The sequence below is a fragment of the Diplotaxodon limnothrissa genome, linkage group LG7, assembly GCF_057381915.1.
Source record: "Diplotaxodon limnothrissa isolate DT_005_m linkage group LG7, D_limnothrissa_male_GT1.1, whole genome shotgun sequence".
NCBI lineage: Eukaryota > Metazoa > Chordata > Actinopteri > Cichliformes > Cichlidae > Diplotaxodon > Diplotaxodon limnothrissa.
In genome coordinates, this window is record NC_140602.1 from 7,786,894 (window position 1) to 7,807,283 (window position 20,390).

At 40.6% G+C, this 20,390-nt stretch overlaps 1 protein-coding gene, 1 non-coding gene and 1 pseudogene across 5 annotated transcripts; 2 read left to right on the plus strand and 1 right to left on the minus strand.

The window, feature by feature from the left end:
- Nucleotides 1–2: 2 nt before the first annotated feature.
- fanci (FA complementation group I) lies at nt 3–10,640 on the minus strand. Of its 3 annotated transcripts, none has more exons than XM_085357307.1 (37): nt 10,548–10,640; nt 10,376–10,448; nt 10,089–10,219; nt 9,662–9,815; nt 9,514–9,571; nt 9,206–9,247; nt 8,942–9,065; nt 8,771–8,856; nt 8,510–8,642; nt 8,325–8,402; nt 8,071–8,207; nt 7,045–7,225; nt 6,863–6,950; nt 6,593–6,723; nt 6,441–6,511; nt 6,236–6,350; nt 5,993–6,115; nt 5,558–5,626; nt 5,375–5,476; nt 5,104–5,292; nt 4,840–4,961; nt 4,374–4,535; nt 3,979–4,158; nt 3,710–3,876; nt 3,550–3,608; nt 3,340–3,456; nt 3,211–3,262; nt 2,982–3,109; nt 1,666–1,731; nt 1,478–1,574; nt 1,180–1,364; nt 1,036–1,092; nt 898–957; nt 735–809; nt 519–614; nt 328–429; nt 3–89 (listed from the first exon to the last, which is right to left on the minus strand). In XM_085357307.1, exons 1-37 carry the CDS (start codon nt 10,638–10,640, stop codon nt 27–29), a joined length of 3,966 nt encoding a protein of 1,321 aa, XP_085213433.1. In that variant the 3' UTR covers nt 3–26. The 3 variants fall into 3 exon arrangements, with proteins under 3 accessions (XP_085213433.1, XP_085213434.1, XP_085213432.1); XM_085357308.1 differs by having other exon boundaries at nt 331–429; nt 3,550–3,620; XM_085357306.1 differs by having other exon boundaries at nt 3,550–3,620.
- Nucleotides 10,641–11,370: 730 nt separating this feature from the next.
- trnar-acg (transfer RNA arginine (anticodon ACG)) lies at nt 11,371–11,443 on the plus strand. The gene has a single exon. It is a non-coding gene; the product is annotated as a tRNA-Arg (tRNA).
- LOC146627690 (fatty acyl-CoA hydrolase precursor, medium chain-like) lies at nt 11,385–16,503 on the plus strand (annotated as a pseudogene). Its single transcript, XR_014906357.1, has 11 exons — nt 11,385–11,422; nt 12,120–12,128; nt 14,514–14,667; nt 14,755–14,858; nt 14,984–15,088; nt 15,218–15,362; nt 15,464–15,541; nt 15,629–15,776; nt 15,890–16,039; nt 16,139–16,210; nt 16,279–16,503. The product of XR_014906357.1 is annotated as a fatty acyl-CoA hydrolase precursor, medium chain-like (transcript).
- The last annotated feature ends 3,887 nt before the right edge of the window (nt 16,504–20,390 follow it).

Sequence of the window (20,390 nt, forward strand, 5' to 3'; positions counted from 1 at the left end):
GTGTAGCAGTGGTGCCCAGTATGACCTCACTGTTTCCTCTTCTTCTGTTTGGGTTCTTGTGTCTCGGTGGTGTCCTGTGACTCTGTGGTCTGAGAGCAATGGAAGAACAAAGACAAACAAACAAAGAGATCGTGTTGAAGGGAAAAATGATCTACTTTTAGCTCAGAGCATTCAAAGCATCAAGCTACATGCACATTTCAACCGTGGGAACAGTGTGGATATGGAGTCAGTTTTATGGACTCGTATAATAAAGTAAAAGTGGAGAGAAGAGGCTGTTGTGTATGTTGAACAGTATTGAAGCTCCTGTGGAGCTGAGCTAGCGCTTACCACCTGACTGTCATCCTGTTCCTGCAGGGCTGCATCCAGAGTAGCGGCATTGATGCGGAAATCTCTCGAAGTGCTCAGCTTCATATACTGCATCAAGTTTACCTGGAAAAACATGCAGCTAGATTTTACAGTGTCCAGAGGCCTGCAGAGTTTTAAAAAAATGTATATATTTTTTCAATATTTACACAAACCTTTGATTTCTTTGAGAGTGTGATGAGATACTTCTCATACTGCTCAATGCTGAAGATCAGGTTGGGGATAGCTTTAGTCTCACGCAAAAGTTTTGCCTTCCAAGAGGAAAAACATAACAGACTTGTTTATATTTCTTTGTATGCATATATTTCATTATTCTAAAAAAAAATTTGTATTGTTCAGTCCTCATTCATTAAATTTACAAGAGGCCTTACAGAAGCACCGGTGTTCACGTCATTCCTTCTCTTTTTCTTTTTGTCATCTGCACCTCCACCACTGATGTCTCCACTCTAAGAGGAATAAAAAGCATCTTGTGTCATTTCTGTAACAACAAAACATTAATGCAACGGAGCTGGACAAACTGAACCATGCTAATACCTGAGCATATGTGATAAAAGAATAGCACTGTGGTGTTAGGTGGGAGCCAGATAGTTTGACCTGCAAATATGAAAGAGTTAGTATGACGTTAGATCTATACAGGAAAATTTGAGCTAGGTGACAGTAGCTTGGACTCACCAGCTTCTCAAAGCGAGCTGGCAGCGACCCGTGCTGGCTGGCACACACCTGGATATACTAAAGTAAAATGAAGATAATGTAATGTTACACTCTGCAAGCTGCCCTGACATTTTCACTCAGAACATCAAGTTGACAAATACACACATATTTGACCAGCGTGGTGAGGATGGTATACGTGCGGGTCAGTTCTCTTAACAGTGTAACGGTGCAGGTGCCCAGCAGCAAGGCCGTCTGGACCAGCTCACTTAGCGCTGTTAAGAGAGTCCCAAGCTGCAGCGTCACTGCTTTCTCAACTGGGTCCTGCCGACCTGCAGTCTGTGTGGCTTCACCTACACATTTATGAAACACAGCATCACTTGCATTTTAGCCCCACTTGCTGACAAATGCATCTCTTCCTCCTCAGCATTAATCAAAGTGAGCATCAGTGTGAAAGGCTTCTTACCACAGCCCAATTTGTCAGAAGCTGTCTGACTTTTCTTCCTGGCAATAAGCCAGTCCACTTCATCAAGCACTCTGTCAACCTGAGACAGGACCAGCAGCTGGGACAAGACATTAACATGAAGAAGAAGGTGAGCAGGATAAGCAAAGGCATAACTCTCACAGCCAGTCAGTCAGAAAACCAACACTTACTGCTGCTGTTGAAGCAGTTTTCATGTTGACAATGGCAAAATTGGACTGCTTTTCCACCTCCACATCCTGAGACAGGAAAACAAAAGAAATCAGTTCACAAATGCACTTTAATGTGGGTGTATGAAGGTTACAGTCATCAGTGTACTGTGGGAAAGAAACTTGGATTTAAAATAGTCTTGTTTAACTTGTTTGATCATTAAATTCTTTCATATGAACTTGAGTGACATTTCATTCTTAATCCATAATGTCTGAAATGATGTTGGCCCAGCTTTGCAGCTATAACAGCTTCACCTCATCTGAGAAGGCTTTCAGAAGGTTTGGGAGTATGTTTATAAGAATTTTGAGCATTCTTCCAGAAGTGGATTTGTGAGGTCAGACACTGATGTTGAACAAGAAGGCCTGCTCGCCATCTCTGCTCCAATTCATTCAAAAGATGTTCTCTTGGGTTTAGGTCAGGACTCTGAAGGCCAGTCAGATTCTCACCAAACTGGCTCATCCATGCCTTTATGGACAGGTATGGAGTCATGCTGGAACAGAAAGGGGCCAGCCCCAAACTTTTCCCAAAAAGTTCGGAGGATGAAACTGTCTAAAATGTCTTGGCATGCACCATACCACCGCCAAACCCAGACTTGTCTGATGGATTGCCAGACGGAGAAGCCTGATTTGTCACTCCAGTGAACACGTCACCACTGCTCTAGATTCCAGTGGTGACGTGCTTTACACCACTACATATGATGCTTTGCATTGCACTTGGTGATGTAAGGCTTGGATGCAGCTGTTTGGTCACTGAAACCCATTCCATGAAGCTCTCTACAAATCTTCCAGAGCTTATCTGAAGTTTGGAGGTCCGTAGTGATCAATGTTGAGAAAGTTGCCGACCTCTGCGCACTATGTGCCTCATTATCCGCTGACGCTGCTCTATGATTTTACGTGGCCAACTACTTCCCAATCCCAGTCATTTTTTGATAAAACACCAGTAACAGTTCACAATTGAATATATGCTGGCAAGGAGATTTCACAGCTGGACTTGTTGCACGGGTGGCTCCTGAGAGCAACCCTTTCTCTCACAAATGTTTGTAGAAGCAGTCTGCATGTCTAGGTGCTGGATTTCATACAGCTGTGGGCGTGGAAGTGATTGGAACACCTGAATTCAATGATCTGGATGAGTGAATGAATACTTTTGGCAATATAGTCTGTCGATCAACTCTAGCTGTGTGTGCAGTTTTATATAATTAAATGAGTTGCAGTAATAACAGTATCAGTATAGTTTAATGCCAAATTGTGCTCTGAACACTGCAAAGAAAAATTGTTCGTACCTGATCAATATCTCCCAGTACGCTGTGGATGTCTTGGCAGAGCTCCAGCAGTAGGCCTACAGGACTCTTATAAAGAACATGAAGGTTGAAGAGGAGAGAGAGCAGCCCCTTACAGAAGGCAGAATCCTCTAAAGGGAGAGAAAACCCCCACACACATACACACACATCAGGAAATGGCACCTAATATGCACCTAATATAGACACAGAGGTTAAGTAAACTATAACTTACCAAAACTGGTCTCTTTGCAGATTTTCACAGTCCACGTGATCATCTGAACAAACTGTTAATTAGATAATAGTGAATTAGAACAGGAGTATGTTAATTTGTTCGGTGGAGTGCATTTAAAAATAAATTTACCTGCTGGGAGGAGGGCTTTAGCTGGCGCGAGAGTACGCTTAGGATGCTGATCAGAAGCTGAGCCTCTTTGCTGTTAAAGTCTTCCTCACCGCCACTTAACTGTGTGAACAGCGCCCTCTGTTGACGGGCAAAGAAAACTGGATTTTAGCAAACATGTCATACTTAATAAACACAGTTTTCTTGTATTATTTAGTGTTAAATCAGAAGCACCTGAAACTGTCGGATGTAAAAGTAGTTCATCTCTACAACATCGCCTTCGTCATCTTGCTCTGTGCCATTTTCTGCATCATTTCAAAGAAACACATAATGATTAATTCCTGTATATTTTTTGTTGCTACAAAATGTACTGCTTTTTCACTGCTTGTCCAACCCATGGTAGAGAGCAGCTGGGCCATCTTGTTTGGGTAGCGTTGTTGGCAGGTTGTGAAGATCCTGAGCAAACCCTCCAGACACAGCTGAGACAAACTGGAGCGCTTCTCCTTCTTTCCCCCCTCCTCAACCACGCTGGGGATGTTCGTGTAACGCCACATCAGGACACTATAAAGAGACATAGACAGAGATCGTTTATTCTCATTTTTGGTCCTATAAGTATTATAATAAACAAATCGTGTGCTGTCATTTAGCCCAAGAGATTTCTACCTGGTCATGTCACAGAGGAAGCGGAAAGTCTTGTCTGCGTTCTGTCCATCTGGGCCGTCTGTGTGTCCCGTTTCATCCAGCTGCTGGATCTTCTGCACAACCACGCTCAGTATATAACGCACAAACTCTCCATTTGAACGAAGTACTGAGAGAGCCTCCTCTCTGCTCTGAGTGTTATCCCTGCAAAAGAAGATTTGATCTGATTTACCATTTCTAATTCTTATCCATGGAATTTGACTTTCCAAGTTTGCATAGTATTTCTAATTAGCATTTTAATGAATAGATTTAAACAATCAGAGTGCCTACAATTAGCTGCAAACTATAAATAACTGATTTTATTAAATTCCACAGATCTAGTAGTAGTCCATGTAAGCAACGCTAAAGAAACCATTTACCTGAAGAGCACAGTGATTGATGTTGATATGATGCCCATTGAGAATAAACTGCGGGGGGTCTTGTGTGAGGGCACCCGACCCTTTCCAGACTTCTCCTTCAGGATCTCAGACAGCTTGTGGTAACGGCTGAACAGCTCGATGATCTCCTCAAAGCACCTTTTACTGCAAGAAACGGGGGAAGATACAATGGTAAATTATAAAAAGAAATCCTCGCTGCATAATATGGCATATGTTTTGTATGATGCATAATTAAATTAGGATGATTAACTTTGTTAAACTTTTATTTTGGTAAAGATCCAAGTATTTTTGTGTTACTTCAATGAAATCAGCTATAGGGGGAGTGCTGGCTCTGTGTATCAGTCAGTAAACGTAGTGACCTGAACAGTTGCTGTGGGTTTATAAATTCAACTGTGTAACACAACAACACTTTCTCAAAATGCACAATTCAAAAACAGGTGCTTGTTACCTGTAGTTGGCTTTGATAAAGTTGTACTCCATGAGGACCTCATACACTCCCATCACCAGCACAGCATAGATATTATTCTTCACTCCAACACTGGATCCCATTGAAAACTCAGCCGACTTGTCCTGATCAGTATACACACATTATAAGACTTAGCAATATTGGAACAGACCAAGGTTCAGAGCCAACGTAAAAGCAAGGAAGAGCAGAATAATCTGAAATCTGCTAAGGACAAAGAAGCTGCTTGCTCTTGATCTCAAGACATACCAGTTCAAAGTCTTCTAGTTCGCACTTGATCATGCGTCTTGTCATACTCTCTAGAATAGCATGTAGGTCCGACCGGTATCCTTCCTCCTCTTCCTCATCACCATCACTGTCATCGCCATTGGGGTTGGCTGACTGGCGTGTGTTTTGCAGCCACATCAAGCAATGTACAGTACAGCTCAGCAGATGGGCCTGAAACATAACACTATTTATAGCTCGCATATCAGTCGAAATAAAACAACTTGCAAATATGGTACAGTGCACACAAGAGTACCAGAGGCTCCTGGAGGTAGACTTGGTCTCCGTGAGCAGTGATGCATGGTTCCAGTTTCACTGGGGGCAGGAGGTCTTGTTCAGGCTCGTAGTACCGCTTCAGCTAAGGACAAGCAAGCTTCTGATACATCATCAAGTCCATTATAACTAAGACAGCATGCAGTTAACTCATACATATACATACCTGTGACAAAAGGGTCTGCATGATGGAGCTTGCAAGTTGCGAGTTACGACGAAGAACATCAAAAAAACCCTTAAAAACCACAAGAATTTTCTTTTTCAGTATGAAAGTAACATTTTTACAGCTAAACCATATCTATACACATAAATAACGAAAGAGTAGAGGTTAACTCAGATTCGTTTTTCCCTTTAGGGATCACCACAGCAGATCATCTGTCTCCATCTTAGCATCCACCTCTTTCACACCGTCCCCCTTCATGTCCTCCTTCACTACATCTATGAACCTTCTCTGTAGTATTTCTCTTTTCTTATGCCTGCCAGCTTCATATTCAACACCCTTTGTAAAATGTATCCACTAACTATCCCAGGTTCACGTCTCTAGCCCTTTCTTCACACTGATAAACATAATAAGACATGACATTAAAAAAATGCTTCTGACCTCATAGAGCATGAGGCGCACATCAGCCTGCTGGCTGAGGCAGCGACGCAGACTGCTGAGGATCTCCAAGCAGAATGCTTCATTGGCAGCTGAGTTGTATCGCGAGTGAACATCCACTTGGATCTATGAATTGTAACAGAAAGACAAACCAAAAAATTAGACGGTTCCACACCTGCAGAGTGTTTCTAGCACACTTTCTAGAATCAAGTATGTAAAGTATACAGAGTTTTACTGCAACTGTACCTGACTGGAGGAGATTGCCTGGCTACACTGACTCGAGGCCAAGCTGCCCAACACTTTGAAGTTCTTCAGAAGCAACAAGAAGCCTGTAACTGCAGACTTCCGACCATCCAGTTGGCTAGTAGAGTCAAGTAAGGGGGTTGGTTAGTATAAGCCACCCTTCTTTAATTGCACTTTAAAGCTGTGTTAAGAATAAAGTAACACAAACCTGGAAAACATGGCCTTGCGAAGAACTAAAATTAAAGCATCTTTTAAGGACATGCTGACCTTGAGCAGGGGCTGAAGATTAAACAGAAACCAACGATTACACAATAGAAACCTCTAGAGCATTTATGTGTATCTGTTGGCCTGTTTAGGTACCTGGACAGCTTTGAGTAGACCTTGAACGGTGGCCAAAGGCAGGTATGACAAGTGGTCAAACGTCTCTGTCACCTTAGAGGATGACTCCAGAAGGATCATTGGGGCAGAGACCACAATATCAGAGAAAAGGTCTGAAGAAGAAAAAAAAACATTAAAACACAAGAATAAAAAAAAAACAAACAAAAAAAAACTGTCAAAACATAGTCTATAAAGTCAAAAAATGCTGCTGTGCATCTATAACTTAACCCTGCTGTCTAGAGGTTGTGTTACCTAAGAAATGACTGACAGGTGAGGCTGTCTTTGTGACTAGTCGATTTAAGACCTGCTCCAATATCTCTCCCCTGATAGGCTCATGCATCTGTTAAAGACATAAAATACACAATATTTGCATGACATTGAAAATCCTTTATTTACAATACTTCATAGCATAAAATTTTAACAAAAAATGTTACCTTAAAGCCCTGGAGTAGCACCTGTCCTCCTAGCTTACACGCTTGTTGAGTTGGTGTTCGGGCTACAGCTAGAGAGCCTTCTGTGGTCTTGCCAAATGGTCCAGGTTTGGGTCCAAATGCATCCATCAGGAAGAAGCCCAGCTGCACTAGCCCTTGGGTAACATGATCCCATCCGAACACACTATACGGATGGAAACGTAGACCTCATGTGAGAGGTTAAAATACAAATACTGTTTGTGTTGTACCATGTCATTTATTTTTGTTGAGGGTGTAGCGCGGTGTGGTCTGCGGTGCCGCTGCAGGGGAGGCGGATAAACTTGAGGGGCATCCGCAATCACACCTCGTCGGCATAAAGAGTCTGTACTGGGTCCTGTCAGTTGTTGTTGTTGGTATGTGTTGGGCTGTGAGCTGCGGAGCTGCAGCTGACTGTGTGTGTGTGTGTGTGTGTACAGCAACCGCGAGAAAAGTGGTGAATAAAGTATGCTGAACAGCATGTACATGTCACCGTGTGCTTGCTACAGTGCCTTTATCCGGGGAGCCTGAACAGCCCGGCCCTCCTCCACTCCCATGCCGTCGGGGAATGCTGGTGGGGGTCGCGGCGGTGTCAGCCAGGACCAGATCCAAGATTCTCAATCACCTGCACCCCACGCTCGATCCGGTCCTGGAGTTCTTCCTGTTGGCGGCGTGACACTGCCGCCTGCTCTCGCTGTGTGGCTGTCAGCTCTGGTCCTGGGTCTGCCGTGGCCCCCCTCCTGGGTTTTGGCAGGCTGTGAGCTCTGCAGCTCACAGCCTGACACATACCAACAACAACTGACAGCACCCAGAACAAACTCTTTATGCTGGAGAGAGGTGATTGCAGATGCCGCTCAGGTGCGTCCCCCTCCCCTGCATCGGCACCACAGACCACGAGCTGCCACAGAGGGGCATTACCTTATTTTGAAAGAAATCATGGAGAAAGAAACACATCAAGTTTTTCTGTTGAAGGTATCAAATAGAATACATAAATCAACATTTTGCTCTTCTTACCTGTTCTGGACTGTATCCAGTATCATCTGAGCCACACTGCAGTGCCCGGGTAGGAGGTCCTGTAGTAACTTTGACCCCTGTTGTAGCTGCTCGTCCTTGAAGCTCTTGATGATGGCCCCTTTCAAAAGTTCAAATACCTTCCAAAAAAATCATCATCATCAAAAATGAAATGATTAACACAAATGAATAGGAAAGATAACATGAATTAAGACTCTACTGAGTACGGGAAGTAGTGTGTAGTGTAGATTTCTAACCTGCTCTTCATAACGCTGGATACGTGCCACTGAGAGCAACAGGGCAACACTGAAAGGACACAAGTCTGCATACGATGTCTGCCAAAATGAAAATCAATATCTATGACACAGACTATCCGTACAAATATAACAAACAATTCTCAAACTATTAAAGCAACAAACAGATGAGCGATATTATACATAACCTTAAAGCCTTTAAGAAATTCCCTTGCAAGCTCATGGTCTAGTCTTATAGCAAAGACTATGTGGAGGATAGCAGTGCCCTCTACATGCCTTAGCTGGTCCTGTGGAATAGACTGAACCTCTAGATCCAGGCTGCTGAGAAGCGGATGTACAAGTTAAAAAAAACAAACAAACAAAAAAACAGACAGTCAGTAAATGGAAAGTTTACAGAAAGATGTATTGTGACTATAGTAAATCCCACTTGCAGTATATGAAACACTCACTCTCCATGTTTCTGCTCCTCTTCTTGGCGAGCGTCCTGCTCCTTAAAATAACCTACGATTCCGTCCAGGACTTGTTTCTTACAACCCTAACAGACAAAGAACAAGACCGGCATTTAGATGACTAACACAAACAGAAATATAATGTGTTGTTGAAGACACACTGTCACACACCTTTGCAGACAAAAGCAGCAGCTGGTAAACCAGCGGCGGGATCTCCTGCAGATCTAGTTTGTTGAACATCCTCAATACTTTCTCCACCACAAACTGCAACTCCTCTGATGACAAAGGCACATCCCTAAAATGAGGCAGACACAGTAAAACATTTTAAAAGGAACTAAAAAAATGTAAAATACACCAATATTGAAATAAATTCTATTATGATGGAAACAGAAATATGTTAAAGCATGCAATGAACTTAAAATAACAAAGTCCTACCTAAACATGGTTGTCAAGTGGATGACACACTGTGGATCCCATCTGCATGAAAAAGACCATGTAATGTAAATAAAAATATTTTTCAGTCATCTGCAAATCATTTCATCTCTACATCACAAACTGGTAATTGGACTAAAACAGAACATAAGACGTTGGCACTGAGGTACTTCATCATAATCCCTTTCATTACATGACCATGTAATTTCTAATAAATTAGGCATGAAGGCATCTAAATAATAAAATACTGCCAAAATACTACAATATATATTAGCATATCACTATATATATCAAATGCGACATGTCTTCACCTGCTCGAGCAGAGGCTGTTAATCAGCTGCTTCTTATACTCCTCACCACTGAGTTCCCCTAAAGTTATAATAAAAAATTGTGTTTTAGACCTTATAGATTGTGACATATGTGATATTAGGTTAGACAACAATGTTGATCACAAAGTACCTTTGCCATAAGACAAGGCTTCACATGCTGCAAGTGCAGTAAGAACTGTAGGAAACAGTTCCAGAGATTTCCCACTGCTCATTTTCCCCACTTTGATGGCATCAACAAAAAGAGACCCCAGTGTTGCAAGAGATGGCCCGGATAGTGTATGAGTCTGTGTATTAGATTAAAACAATCATTCTCATTCATATGAAAAAAAGAAAGTGTCACAATATATTTCTACTTATCTAATTCAAGTAGTTATAAATGATAGGATTGCAAGTCAGATCAGGACAAAAAAAACCTGTTACAAGCACAAAAATCAAGTAGACCCAAAAGCGTAGTTCCAAAACACACTTATTTGATTTAATCAACCAGTTACATGAAATCAACATATTTGGATATAGCGTACATCAAATCTATAATAACTTCTGTATAACATAAATACCTCCAGCATAAGCAACCCAATGATATCTGCTGCCACCTCAGTCTGAAGATCCCCAGACTCACACAGAGGGATGCAGTGCTGATACAGGAGAAGTCTACGATTTGCCCCAGCAGTGGAGCTGGGTGGAGAACCTAAACAACAAGCACAAACTATACATTTATTACATACCTTATCATCAAGCAGAAGTTATGCATATATGTTAAATGATTCTGACATGGTGTATGAGTGAATTATATTACCTTAGCTATCTTGCGATGTTTCACTTACAAGAATGAATGTGTACAAACCTTTAAATATGCCTTTTATTATGGTCCCAACCTTCTTGCCCTTCAGTGCACTATTGGTAATCGTGTTGGTGAGCTAAACATTGTGTGATAGATAGTAAGAGTATTTTATAGGTAAAACAGACATGACTTTGGAATTCCAAATGTGTCGCCCTTAGTTTGTAAAATAACTTACCTGGTCATCGGTCAGGGTTGAAAGGTATTTCTGTAGTTCGGGGATATTTTCTTCATCTGACAGTGAGACAATTTTATCCATTTCTGCTTTCATTGTCCACCCACAGATTGACACAAGTGGCTAGCAACTGTAGAATAAGCTAGAAATCTATCTCGTAAATCTCAGTAAGTTTATGAACGTTATTATTTTTATTTTACTTCTACTTATCGATTATCTAGTTGCATTTAATCCTGGGCATCCTGTTTAAATTAGTTGAAGGTAAATTACTCCGTAATATTATAACTTTATCGCTGTTGTGTTTCTAAAAAGTTTCAAGCGAACTTCCCGCCAGACGACACTTCCTGTTTTGCTTTGTGGTTGCCATGTTCAACTCAGACTCCCTCAATCACGTTATAATCCAGGTCACATTCCCCTGTACGGCAAAATGCGTATAATGTAAAAAAAAAATAGTTTTCCAGTAACTTGGAATAATATGCTAGCATAACACAATTTCCATATAGTTTCATATCTGAACGGAAGGAGTAGTTTGATCAAACTTACATTTGGCGGAAAACAGTCATCACTTCAGCCGTGGCAACCACGTTTGCAACCACGAGGTTTATAAATGGGTTACTTGTCGGTAAATATTTGGACATACGCTTACTGTTTATGCATTCCAGTTAAATATCATGTGTCGTTGTTTTGGTTAATGTCTTACACGTAATGTTTGGTTTCTGGAAATAAATCTCGCTAGGATCTTTTAACTTCAAGTCAGGAATAACCAACGCGGCCTGTTTCTTAGTGTTTCTTGAAATAGTGACGCGATAATGATTCATACCAGATCGGGCCAGTGGCGCAATGGATAACGCGTCTGACTACGGATCAGAAGATTCTAGGTTCGACTCCTGGCTGGCTCGTGAAATCTTTTTCGGTTTTGTGAAATTAAACTTTTGCTCCCCTGTTTGCTAAATGTGTTGCTAGTTTAGTGGCTGCATTGAAGTAGCGAATGCCATTGATTCAAACATCTAAAACCATGTATAATTATACATGTATGAAAATTATAAGACCATGTATTGTCCACAAAGGTATTTTGCGTAAAAACTATATAATTGGGATACTTTAAAACCGGATAATATGTATAGATTATTATTTTGTATTGAACACCATATTTTCAACCTGTATCATTTTCTGAGGCGCGAGGAGCCCGATGTTAAAATGTCCACCTTTAGAGTTTAAACAAATATGTTTGGTTTTTTTTTTTTTTAAAGGTAACACAGTTGTTTTTATTGTATTAATGCCGAATTATTAATTGTGTCACTTTTGGCTACTCTAATAAGGTAGGTTCTCTGTAGCAGTCTTGATATATAATGAATAAATAAAAAACTGGGTCACATCCTGCAAGAAACACTATCTGTCTCTATGTGACAGATAAAAGGAGAAAGCCTCATATGATGAAGCACTCTTTCTGTCTCTTGGCTCTTTGCTCACATTTCTGAGAATCTGTGTGGTGTTGTGTCGAGTGGACCATGAAGTTCTATGCAAAGCAGACTTTCTCTTTTCTGATATCAGTTTTATTCCTCTGTGTTATTGCAGATCTTCAGGGTAAGTAGGAGAAAACCTTTTTTTAGGAAAATGACCGCTGTGACAACACTTAAATGATGTCAAATTTACGCCTTTGTATTTGTTTATCCTACATATAGTGCATGTTTTTCATTGTTTGTTTGTTTGTTTAAAAAAGATCTGTTTAAATCTAGCACTAGTAATAAATCATCACTCAGTGGTATTATGACAATAATATGCATAATACCGCAAATAAGAATGAGAACAATGTCTCTCTTTGAAAAAGATCCTAACAGCATTATTTATTTAAATCAAAAGATATCAAACAATCATCACTCAGTGGTTTTATGACAATGACAGTCATAATAAACTGACCATTAAATATCACATGTACTTAATGTTAATCAGATTGTAGCTATATTTTCTGTTTAGATATGTAGCTCAAAGAGGAATGAACAAAAAGTTGTGAGTTTTTTGTACCTATTCTCATTTTGAGGGGTTTAGGTGATATCTTTCCCATTATAGCCTATTTATTGTTTAGATAAAAGATAGCAAAGAATCAAGCAGGGTGTACCCATGGGAGAGGATGGAAGATAAACTCTTTTAGTAGGACACGGTACAAGTGTTGCAGAGATTATATACAACAAGGGACATTTACTGTAAAAAAAAAAAAAAAGGCAGAGAAGTGGAATTTTTCCCCAGTAATAAATTATGTATTAAGTATGACACTTCAGATTAGATTTTTTAAACCAATTTAAGCCAAAAAAAAAGGGTGCTGAAATTCTAATCAGAGTGTGTGTCTGTAATCTGAGCAGCACAGCACCCTGACGGGTGAAAGAGCACGTTTCCTATTGCATGCCATTCTGAACATGAATAAAGCTTTAAAGCAGCGGTTTGAGACTTTCCCTTAATACTGAATTTATTTAAATAACACAGGTCAACATGTCATAATCATCACAGGTATTTTTATTTGGGATTTGTAGTTCTTTTCATGCAGATTTCAAATTTGGGTTAAATTTTTTGTCCAGTTATTTCAGTACCTTGCTCAAATATTTCCGCACCGCAAAAATGAAGGTGCATCAGCACAAAGACTGACAGACTCAAGAATAGTTTCTTCTTAAAAGCCACACTCAAGGTCACCTGGTCCAGCCCTAACTATATGCTTTAGCAAAAAGGAAAGTTTTAAGCCTAATCTTAAAAGTAGAGATAGTGTCTGTCTCCTGAATCCAAACTGGAAGCTGGTTCCACAGAAGAGGGGCCTGAAAGCTTTCCCTCCCATTCTACCTTTGAATACTCTAGGAACAACAAGTAGGCCTGCAGTGCAAGAGCAAAGTGCTCTAATAGGGTGATATGGTACTACAAGGTCATTAAGATAAGATGGGGCCTGATTATTTAAGACCTTGTATGTGAGGAGCAGGATTTTGAATTCTGGATTTAACAGGAAGCCAATGAAGGGAAGCCAATACAGGAAAAATATGCTCTCTCTTTCTAGTCCCTGTCAGGACTCTTGCTGCAGCATTTTGGATTAGCTGAAGGCTTTTCAGGGAGTTTTTGGGACATCCTGATAATAATGAATTACAGTAGTCCAGCCTGGAAGTAATAAATGCATGAACTAGTTTTTTAGCGTCAGTGTCTAAATGGATATCAATTTTACTAAAAGTAGCTGTAGATAATATTACATCTGTGAGATGATTATTGTTAATTTTTTCTCTAATGATTAAAATTTTAATTGTGAAGAAGTTCATGAAGTCATTACTAGTTAATGATAAAGGGATGGTTGGCTCAATAGAGCTCTGACTTTTTGTCAGCCTGGCTACAGTGCTGAAGAGAAACCTGGGGTTGTTCTTATTTTCTTCAATCAGTGATGAATAGTAAGATGTTCTGGCTTTGTGGAGGGCTTTCTTATAAAGCAACAAACTATTTCTCCAGGATAAATGATGATCTTCTAAATTTGTGACACGCCATTTCCTCTCCAGTTTACGAGTCATCTGCTTTAGGCTACGTGTTTGAGAATTATACCACAGAGTCAAGTACTTCTGATTTGAGGCCTTAGTTTTCACAGGAGCTACAGTATCCAGAGTCGTACGTAGTGAGGAGGTAAAATTATTAACAAGATATGACTCATGACTCCTTCTGTGACTGCTATAAGGCCACAGATACTCTAAGAATGTTCACACTTCAATGTTAGACTTTTTCTACGGTCTGTATATCATATCATCTTGTCATAAGTCTTTAATATTGGAGGCATTACAGCAACAGCTCGCTTTTCCTCATGTTGTGAGGAAAAGGCTCCGATCAAACTGAGGCATGATGGTGATCATGTATTAGGGTGGGGTCTGGTATAAAAGGTCATCTGCTTTAAAGACATAAATAAAAGTGTCTTATAAAAAGATGTTTCAGTCAAAAAAATGCATTTTGATCTATCAGCGCTGGAGATGAGCACATTTCAGGGAACTTTGGCCTGCTGGACCAGGTTGAAGCTCTCAAGTGGATCCAGCAGCACATTCACAACTTTGGAGGAGACCCAGGATTAGTTACTATATTTGGAGAGTCTGCTGGTGGAGTGAGCGTGTCTCTTCTGGTAAGAATCTACAGTTAGAGGAACTTTATATAAACCTTTTCACTCTAGAACAAAAATTAATATTTGATATGTTACTTGAATCACCAGCTCCTGTCACCACTGTCTGATGGGCTGTTTCACCGTGCCATTGCTGAGAGTGGCACAGCTGCTGTGGATACAGTTGTGGCAGATAATCCTCTACCAATGGCGCAGGTTAATTATCAATATTCTTCCTTTTTAGAGTGTGTTAAAAACATTTTTGTTGCAGAATAAGGTAACTCTGGCAATGGATTTGTTTTGACAAATATTTGACATTTCTATTTTATATCTGACCTCGGGCAGTTGCAAATGCATCTGGCTGCAGCCTTGAAAGCACAAAGAAGATCAGTGACTGCATGAGAAACCATGATATTGATACTATGGTGGGTTTTACACAGGTGAGGTAATGGGTGCAAACATGATAGAGAATGATTATTATGTCTTCTACAATGTTTATTTGAAGATTTCCATTTCTCCCTCAGCTCTGTTCATGCTATCACATCTTTCACTTTTGTACATTTTACTCTCTTAGGGATCCAAATTTGAGATTTCAAGTAAATGTTGATGGACATTTCCTGACTAAACCTGTGGATGAGCTGTTTCGTAAACATGAACTCCATGCTGTTCCATTCATGACTGGTGTCAATAATGATGAAGGTGGATGGATGCTTGCATCAGTAAGTGTTGTAGAAGCCTGTGAATAAAGAGCCCAGTGGTCACAAACAGAACTTATGCCAGCAATTGTGAAACTTTAATAGTGGCTTTGTATTTTTTTTAGTTTTTTGCTCCCCAAAACTGGACAGAAGGACTAGATCGAGAATTTCTTTTGAACATGGTTTCCTTCTTCTACCCCGACGTAAGGCAGACACCACTTGATGTTACAATATTACTGTCCCCGACCTGCTCGAGCTTCTTTGATTGATGTGTTGCTTATTTCTTTAAGCCTAAAGCAGCATTTATCAGCGATGTGATAGCTGATGAATATATTGGAAATGGTGACGACCGTGTGAAAAACAGAGATGGGTACACTGAGATGCTTGGAGATTTGTTTTTCACCATTCCAGCGATCAAAGCTGCTAATGCTCACAGAGGTAATTTAATTTGTTTAATAAAAGATTATACAAATCTGTTTAAAACCCAACACTTGATATTTACTGTTACATACATTCATTAACAAATATCACACACATTCGTCTAAGTATAGATGCAGGTGCTCCTGTATACCTGTATGAGTACCAACATCCTCCCAAATTCCTGCAGCAGAAAAGGCCGAGCTTTGTTGGGACTGACCATGCAGATGAAATGTTTACGGTTTTTGGACTTTGCTTCACAACTACCCATGTAAAATTAGCCAGTAAGAATTCTCTGTAAAAATCTCTGTCTCAACACAGTACTGCATTTGTTTTGTTTTCCCCGTGTTTGAAAAATATGTTTTGCAACATGATCGTTTTAGATCCGTGCCCTGAGAATGCGGAACAGTTGAGCAAAATCATGATGAGCTAATTGGGAACTTTGCTTGCACAGGGTAGGAATGTCCAACTATTGTACATTTCACACATTTAATAACTGAATAACAAATGTATATCTGTTCAGATCTCCTGATGGGAAAAACCTAGTCCACTGGCCAAAGTATGAAGCAGAAGAAAATACCTGGCGATTGGTTTAAAAAAGCAGGTAACTGCTCAGCACCTGAAGAAGGAGCGCTTTGTCTTCCTGACTCAGACCGTCCCAGAGAAGATCAAACAGCATGAGGAAAATGCAGAACGCAGCGATTTGTTGTCACAGCTCTTTTGTCTTTTTTATAGTTTTAAAAAATAATCCAGCCCGTTCTCATTCCCGAGGCGTTGCAGCATCAGACCAAGCCATGATTCAGTTTTTAGATACTGCAAAATATTAGTTAGTATGGACCAACAGTGTCTCTTTACTAATCCTTATACTAAAATAAAATTAATATTAAGTCATGCTTATATTGTGTGTGTTTTTTTTAAATGTCAGTCTTACTGGATATACAATCCTAAACACAGATATGTAAAATAATCCTTTGCAATGACAACAGTAGTTTGATGATGGGTACACCAATGCATTTTTTACATGTAACTGTGGAACTGAAATAAAATAGGAGTGAAAGGAGAAATCCTCCTTGTGGCTGATAGTTGAGTCCAGCTGTCTTGTATTACACTGATAGAAAGCAAAAGGCCTGCTTAAGATGAAATGAATTTAGTAAGTGGCCAAAACATGTTGAGATCCTTACTTACAAAAAAGTAAGGAAATTTGTGTTTGGTTTTGGTATCCAGAGGTGCAATAGTATCAGCATCAGCAAAGAATCTATTTCATTCAGTTTAGTTTTACTCAATACTTTTCAAATTATCCCCATCCCACCAGTTGGGCCCGCCCCAAAGAAACAATGGTTTATACTGACTGTGACAAAGAAAGTTAATTTATTTCACTGTATTGTGTAATACAGAATGTTGCGTAAACAGAAATTTATTAGGTTAGAATCAAAATGTAAATTATATAGATATTAGGGGTGCAACGATACTCGTATCGATATTGAACCGTTTGATACAGTGGTTTCGGTTCGGTACGCATATGTATCGAACAATACAACATTTGTAATTTATTTTATCAACTTTCCTTCTGACGATGCTGTCTGTGTTGAGCGCTCAGTGAATCTGCGTTCGACTACTCCGCCTAGGCTGCACTGTCGAGCACAGATCCACTGAGCGTTCAACACAGACAGCATCGTCAGAAGGAAGAGCGCAGGGCAAGCTAGCGAGACAGAAGTTAAGCTCTCCTTGCAACATGGCAAATTGAACCTCCCCCACCCTCATTCAGATCTGGCGTTTGGAATTATTTTGGTTTTCATGTGACGTATGACCCTGAAGGTAAGCACCTCGTGGACTAAAGTAAAACAGTATGTTGGATGTGCCACGCAATGCTCAATTACATGGGTGGGAATTAGTGTGTTAGCACAGTTAGCTCGTTAACGTGTTGGCCGTCTAGCCCCACGCAGGGGTAGCTCGTTAACGGAGATTTGCCATGTTGTGGCGTTAACATCATTTCAACGAGATTAACGCTGACAGCACTAGTGGGAACACAACGAATATGACTGCACGTTTACGCCGACATCATCCTAGTGCAAAGACAAGCGGAAGCAGACAAAAACAACAAGCATGCATGCTACAAACTTTACCCGAGTCATTTAGACCGCCATTAGCACATGATTCTCCTTATGGGGACCTGATATGTTTAATATTGTGGCGAGCTCAGACAAGGAGGAGACGGAGGTATCGTTTGGTCTTGCTTCCCGTGAGCTAGCCAGGGAGCACAGCCGTTTATTGACATCTGCAGAAGAACACTGCTCAGCGCGGCAACAGCACAGCAACAACAACAACAACACCACCACCACCACACAGAGCGCCCTCTGACCCCGGAAGGACACACCGTCGCAGCGAGAGGGCGTCACCCGTCACTATGGCAACATAAACAAAACATAACTGTACAAACAGAACCCCGAACAGCCCTGACCCGCTACAATATGCTGCTAAGAATATAGCCCAAAAGAAGCGTATAGTATAGCTTTTATTTTGGAAAGAGCCATTTCTCTGTAATAAACTCTCTTTTCCAAAGATGAGTGATTCCTGAATCAGATACAGGTGTTACCACGCCAGATCCGCGGCCCCGAACCGTAGTAAGGAAACCTCTGGTAGTTACTTGAAGGTTCCGTAACTGACTCGTAGCCGGCAACAGCTTACTATACAGGTCAACTCCGCTAGCAAAAAGATCGAAGGAGGCGTAGGAAACTGCTTCACCGAACTTTATTTCTTCTCTAAGGCACGAACACCGCGTACAGTGGGCTGAAACAGTTTACTCACAGCGAGCATCGCCGACACAACTCTGGCTGTCGAGGGAGTTATTATATTCCTTTTATTCATTTTCTTTTTGTCTCTTCTGTAGCTAACCGTTACTTTTTCCCCTTCTCCGCTCTCTCTCTTCACACACACACCAGGCAGTCCCGCTACACACATCCCGAATACATTTCCCATCAGGCTTCATCCTTAAAGGGCCATGCCTGTAACGCAGGGCTTACAAAATCGCTAGCCTGACGTCCCGGGGCTAGCGATTTTTCCAGTCGTACTACCAAAATCTATCTCTGCCCTGCCCGTCGGGCTATTGTAGGAAGGAAAAATATATGTCAATGCTTTTGCATTCTTTCGGAAATGTAGCTGGGTAATTATGTCATTGGCATCGGTGAGCCACTGTCAATATGTGACATATTGAAATCGCGTTTGAATTTGCGCTTGTTTTTTGCTTTCACTTTGCAATCGTGCGAACTGTGTATAGAGAGCGACAGCACTGATTGGTGAGTGATGATAATTTGCGCACCAATTCCTCTGACATCATCTTATCAATCGTTAGCTTACTATGCAAACATGACAAGTGAAATCTCCCGCAGCAAGCTTAAACATGTGAGAGGTTGATCGCGCAGAGAATCGCTGACCGTTATGTGTGTGTGTGTGTGTAAAAGCAGCAGGATATATATTTTAGTTCTGCTGAGCCAAATAAGAGAGGTCAGGGTGAAGAAGTGACAGCCAAAGAAAAGCTTACCACAAAACGGAAAAGTTATGACAAATCAGACTATAAGGCAAAAAAGTGCAGCTTTATGGTTTCATGGACAAAAGAATTTCTGTGGCTGCAATATGACGAGCTATATAACCGGGGCTGCACATAAGTGGTCCGCAGGTGCGCATTCGCTGTCAAAAAAAAAAAAAAAAAAAAAAACGCGCACAAGATATGAAGTTGCAACGCGTGTTTGCATACATAAGATTTTCTGGAGGAGGACAGACATTTGTTTAAAACTCTTAAAGATGTCGAAGAAGCTCCTTTAAGCAATTACTTTGGTGTTCTCTACCTCCAAAGAAATGTCAGAAGGAGTCCGAACCACAAAAGAAGCGCGTATTCTCGGAAAAGTGGTTGCAGGAGGTGAGCTGGCTTCAAACAAATGATGAACAGACAGAGATGTGGTGCAGAATGTGCCGTGAAAATCCCACTCTAGCGGACAAAAACAGTGCTTTTTATATGGACGCAAACGGGCGTTGCAACTTCTTATCTGGTGCGCGCGTCTTTTATTTTGACAGCGAATGCGCACATGCGGACCACTTATGTGCACCCGTGTAAATAACATAATGTTCTGCCGGGTGTGTTGTTGGTTTTCTCTCGATTTCTGAATCGACAAGCGCCTTTGTTACTGGGACCAGTCATTTTAAGAAAGGCCCCCATTAGAAGCCATGAGAAATGCAAGAAATGCATTATTGCTCAGTCTGCAATATCTTTCCCAGAACAAACACCAATTGCAAATAACATACTAAAAACAAACCTGAAAAATCTGTTTAGAACAGCGTACTATGTTGCAAAGAGTGAACTACCACTGGCAAAATTTAGCAGTCTTTGCAAACTTCAAAAAGCAAATGGCCTAGATCTTGGTTCCACTTGTTTCTTACCCGTGACTTCAGCGGAAATTTCAAATTCAGGATCTGACACAGACTGATTCATGTCCTACACAGTTCTTACAAGTTCATAGAAATTTCTGTTCAATTAGAACCAAGTATTTGAGTTGATGATTGTAATTTTTATACAATGTTGTAATTTGTTTTTCAACAATTTTTGGATTAATGTTTTGTTTCCTTTACAATATTATACTTTAA

Bases quoted from the DNA above. Each gene is read 5' to 3' on its own strand.
- fanci (XM_085357306.1), bottom strand. From the start codon at position 10,640: ATGAAAGCAGAAATGGATAAAATTGTCTCACTGTCAGATGAAGAAAAT. The intron at 4,962-5,103 runs GTATGTCTTGAG...TATACTGATCAG, and splicing joins AACTAGAAGACTTTGAACTG to GACAAGTCGGCTGAGTTTTC. The intron at 3,877-3,978 runs GTAGAAATCTCT...GTCTCTTTATAG, and splicing joins TTCCTCTGTGACATGACCAG to TGTCCTGATGTGGCGTTACA.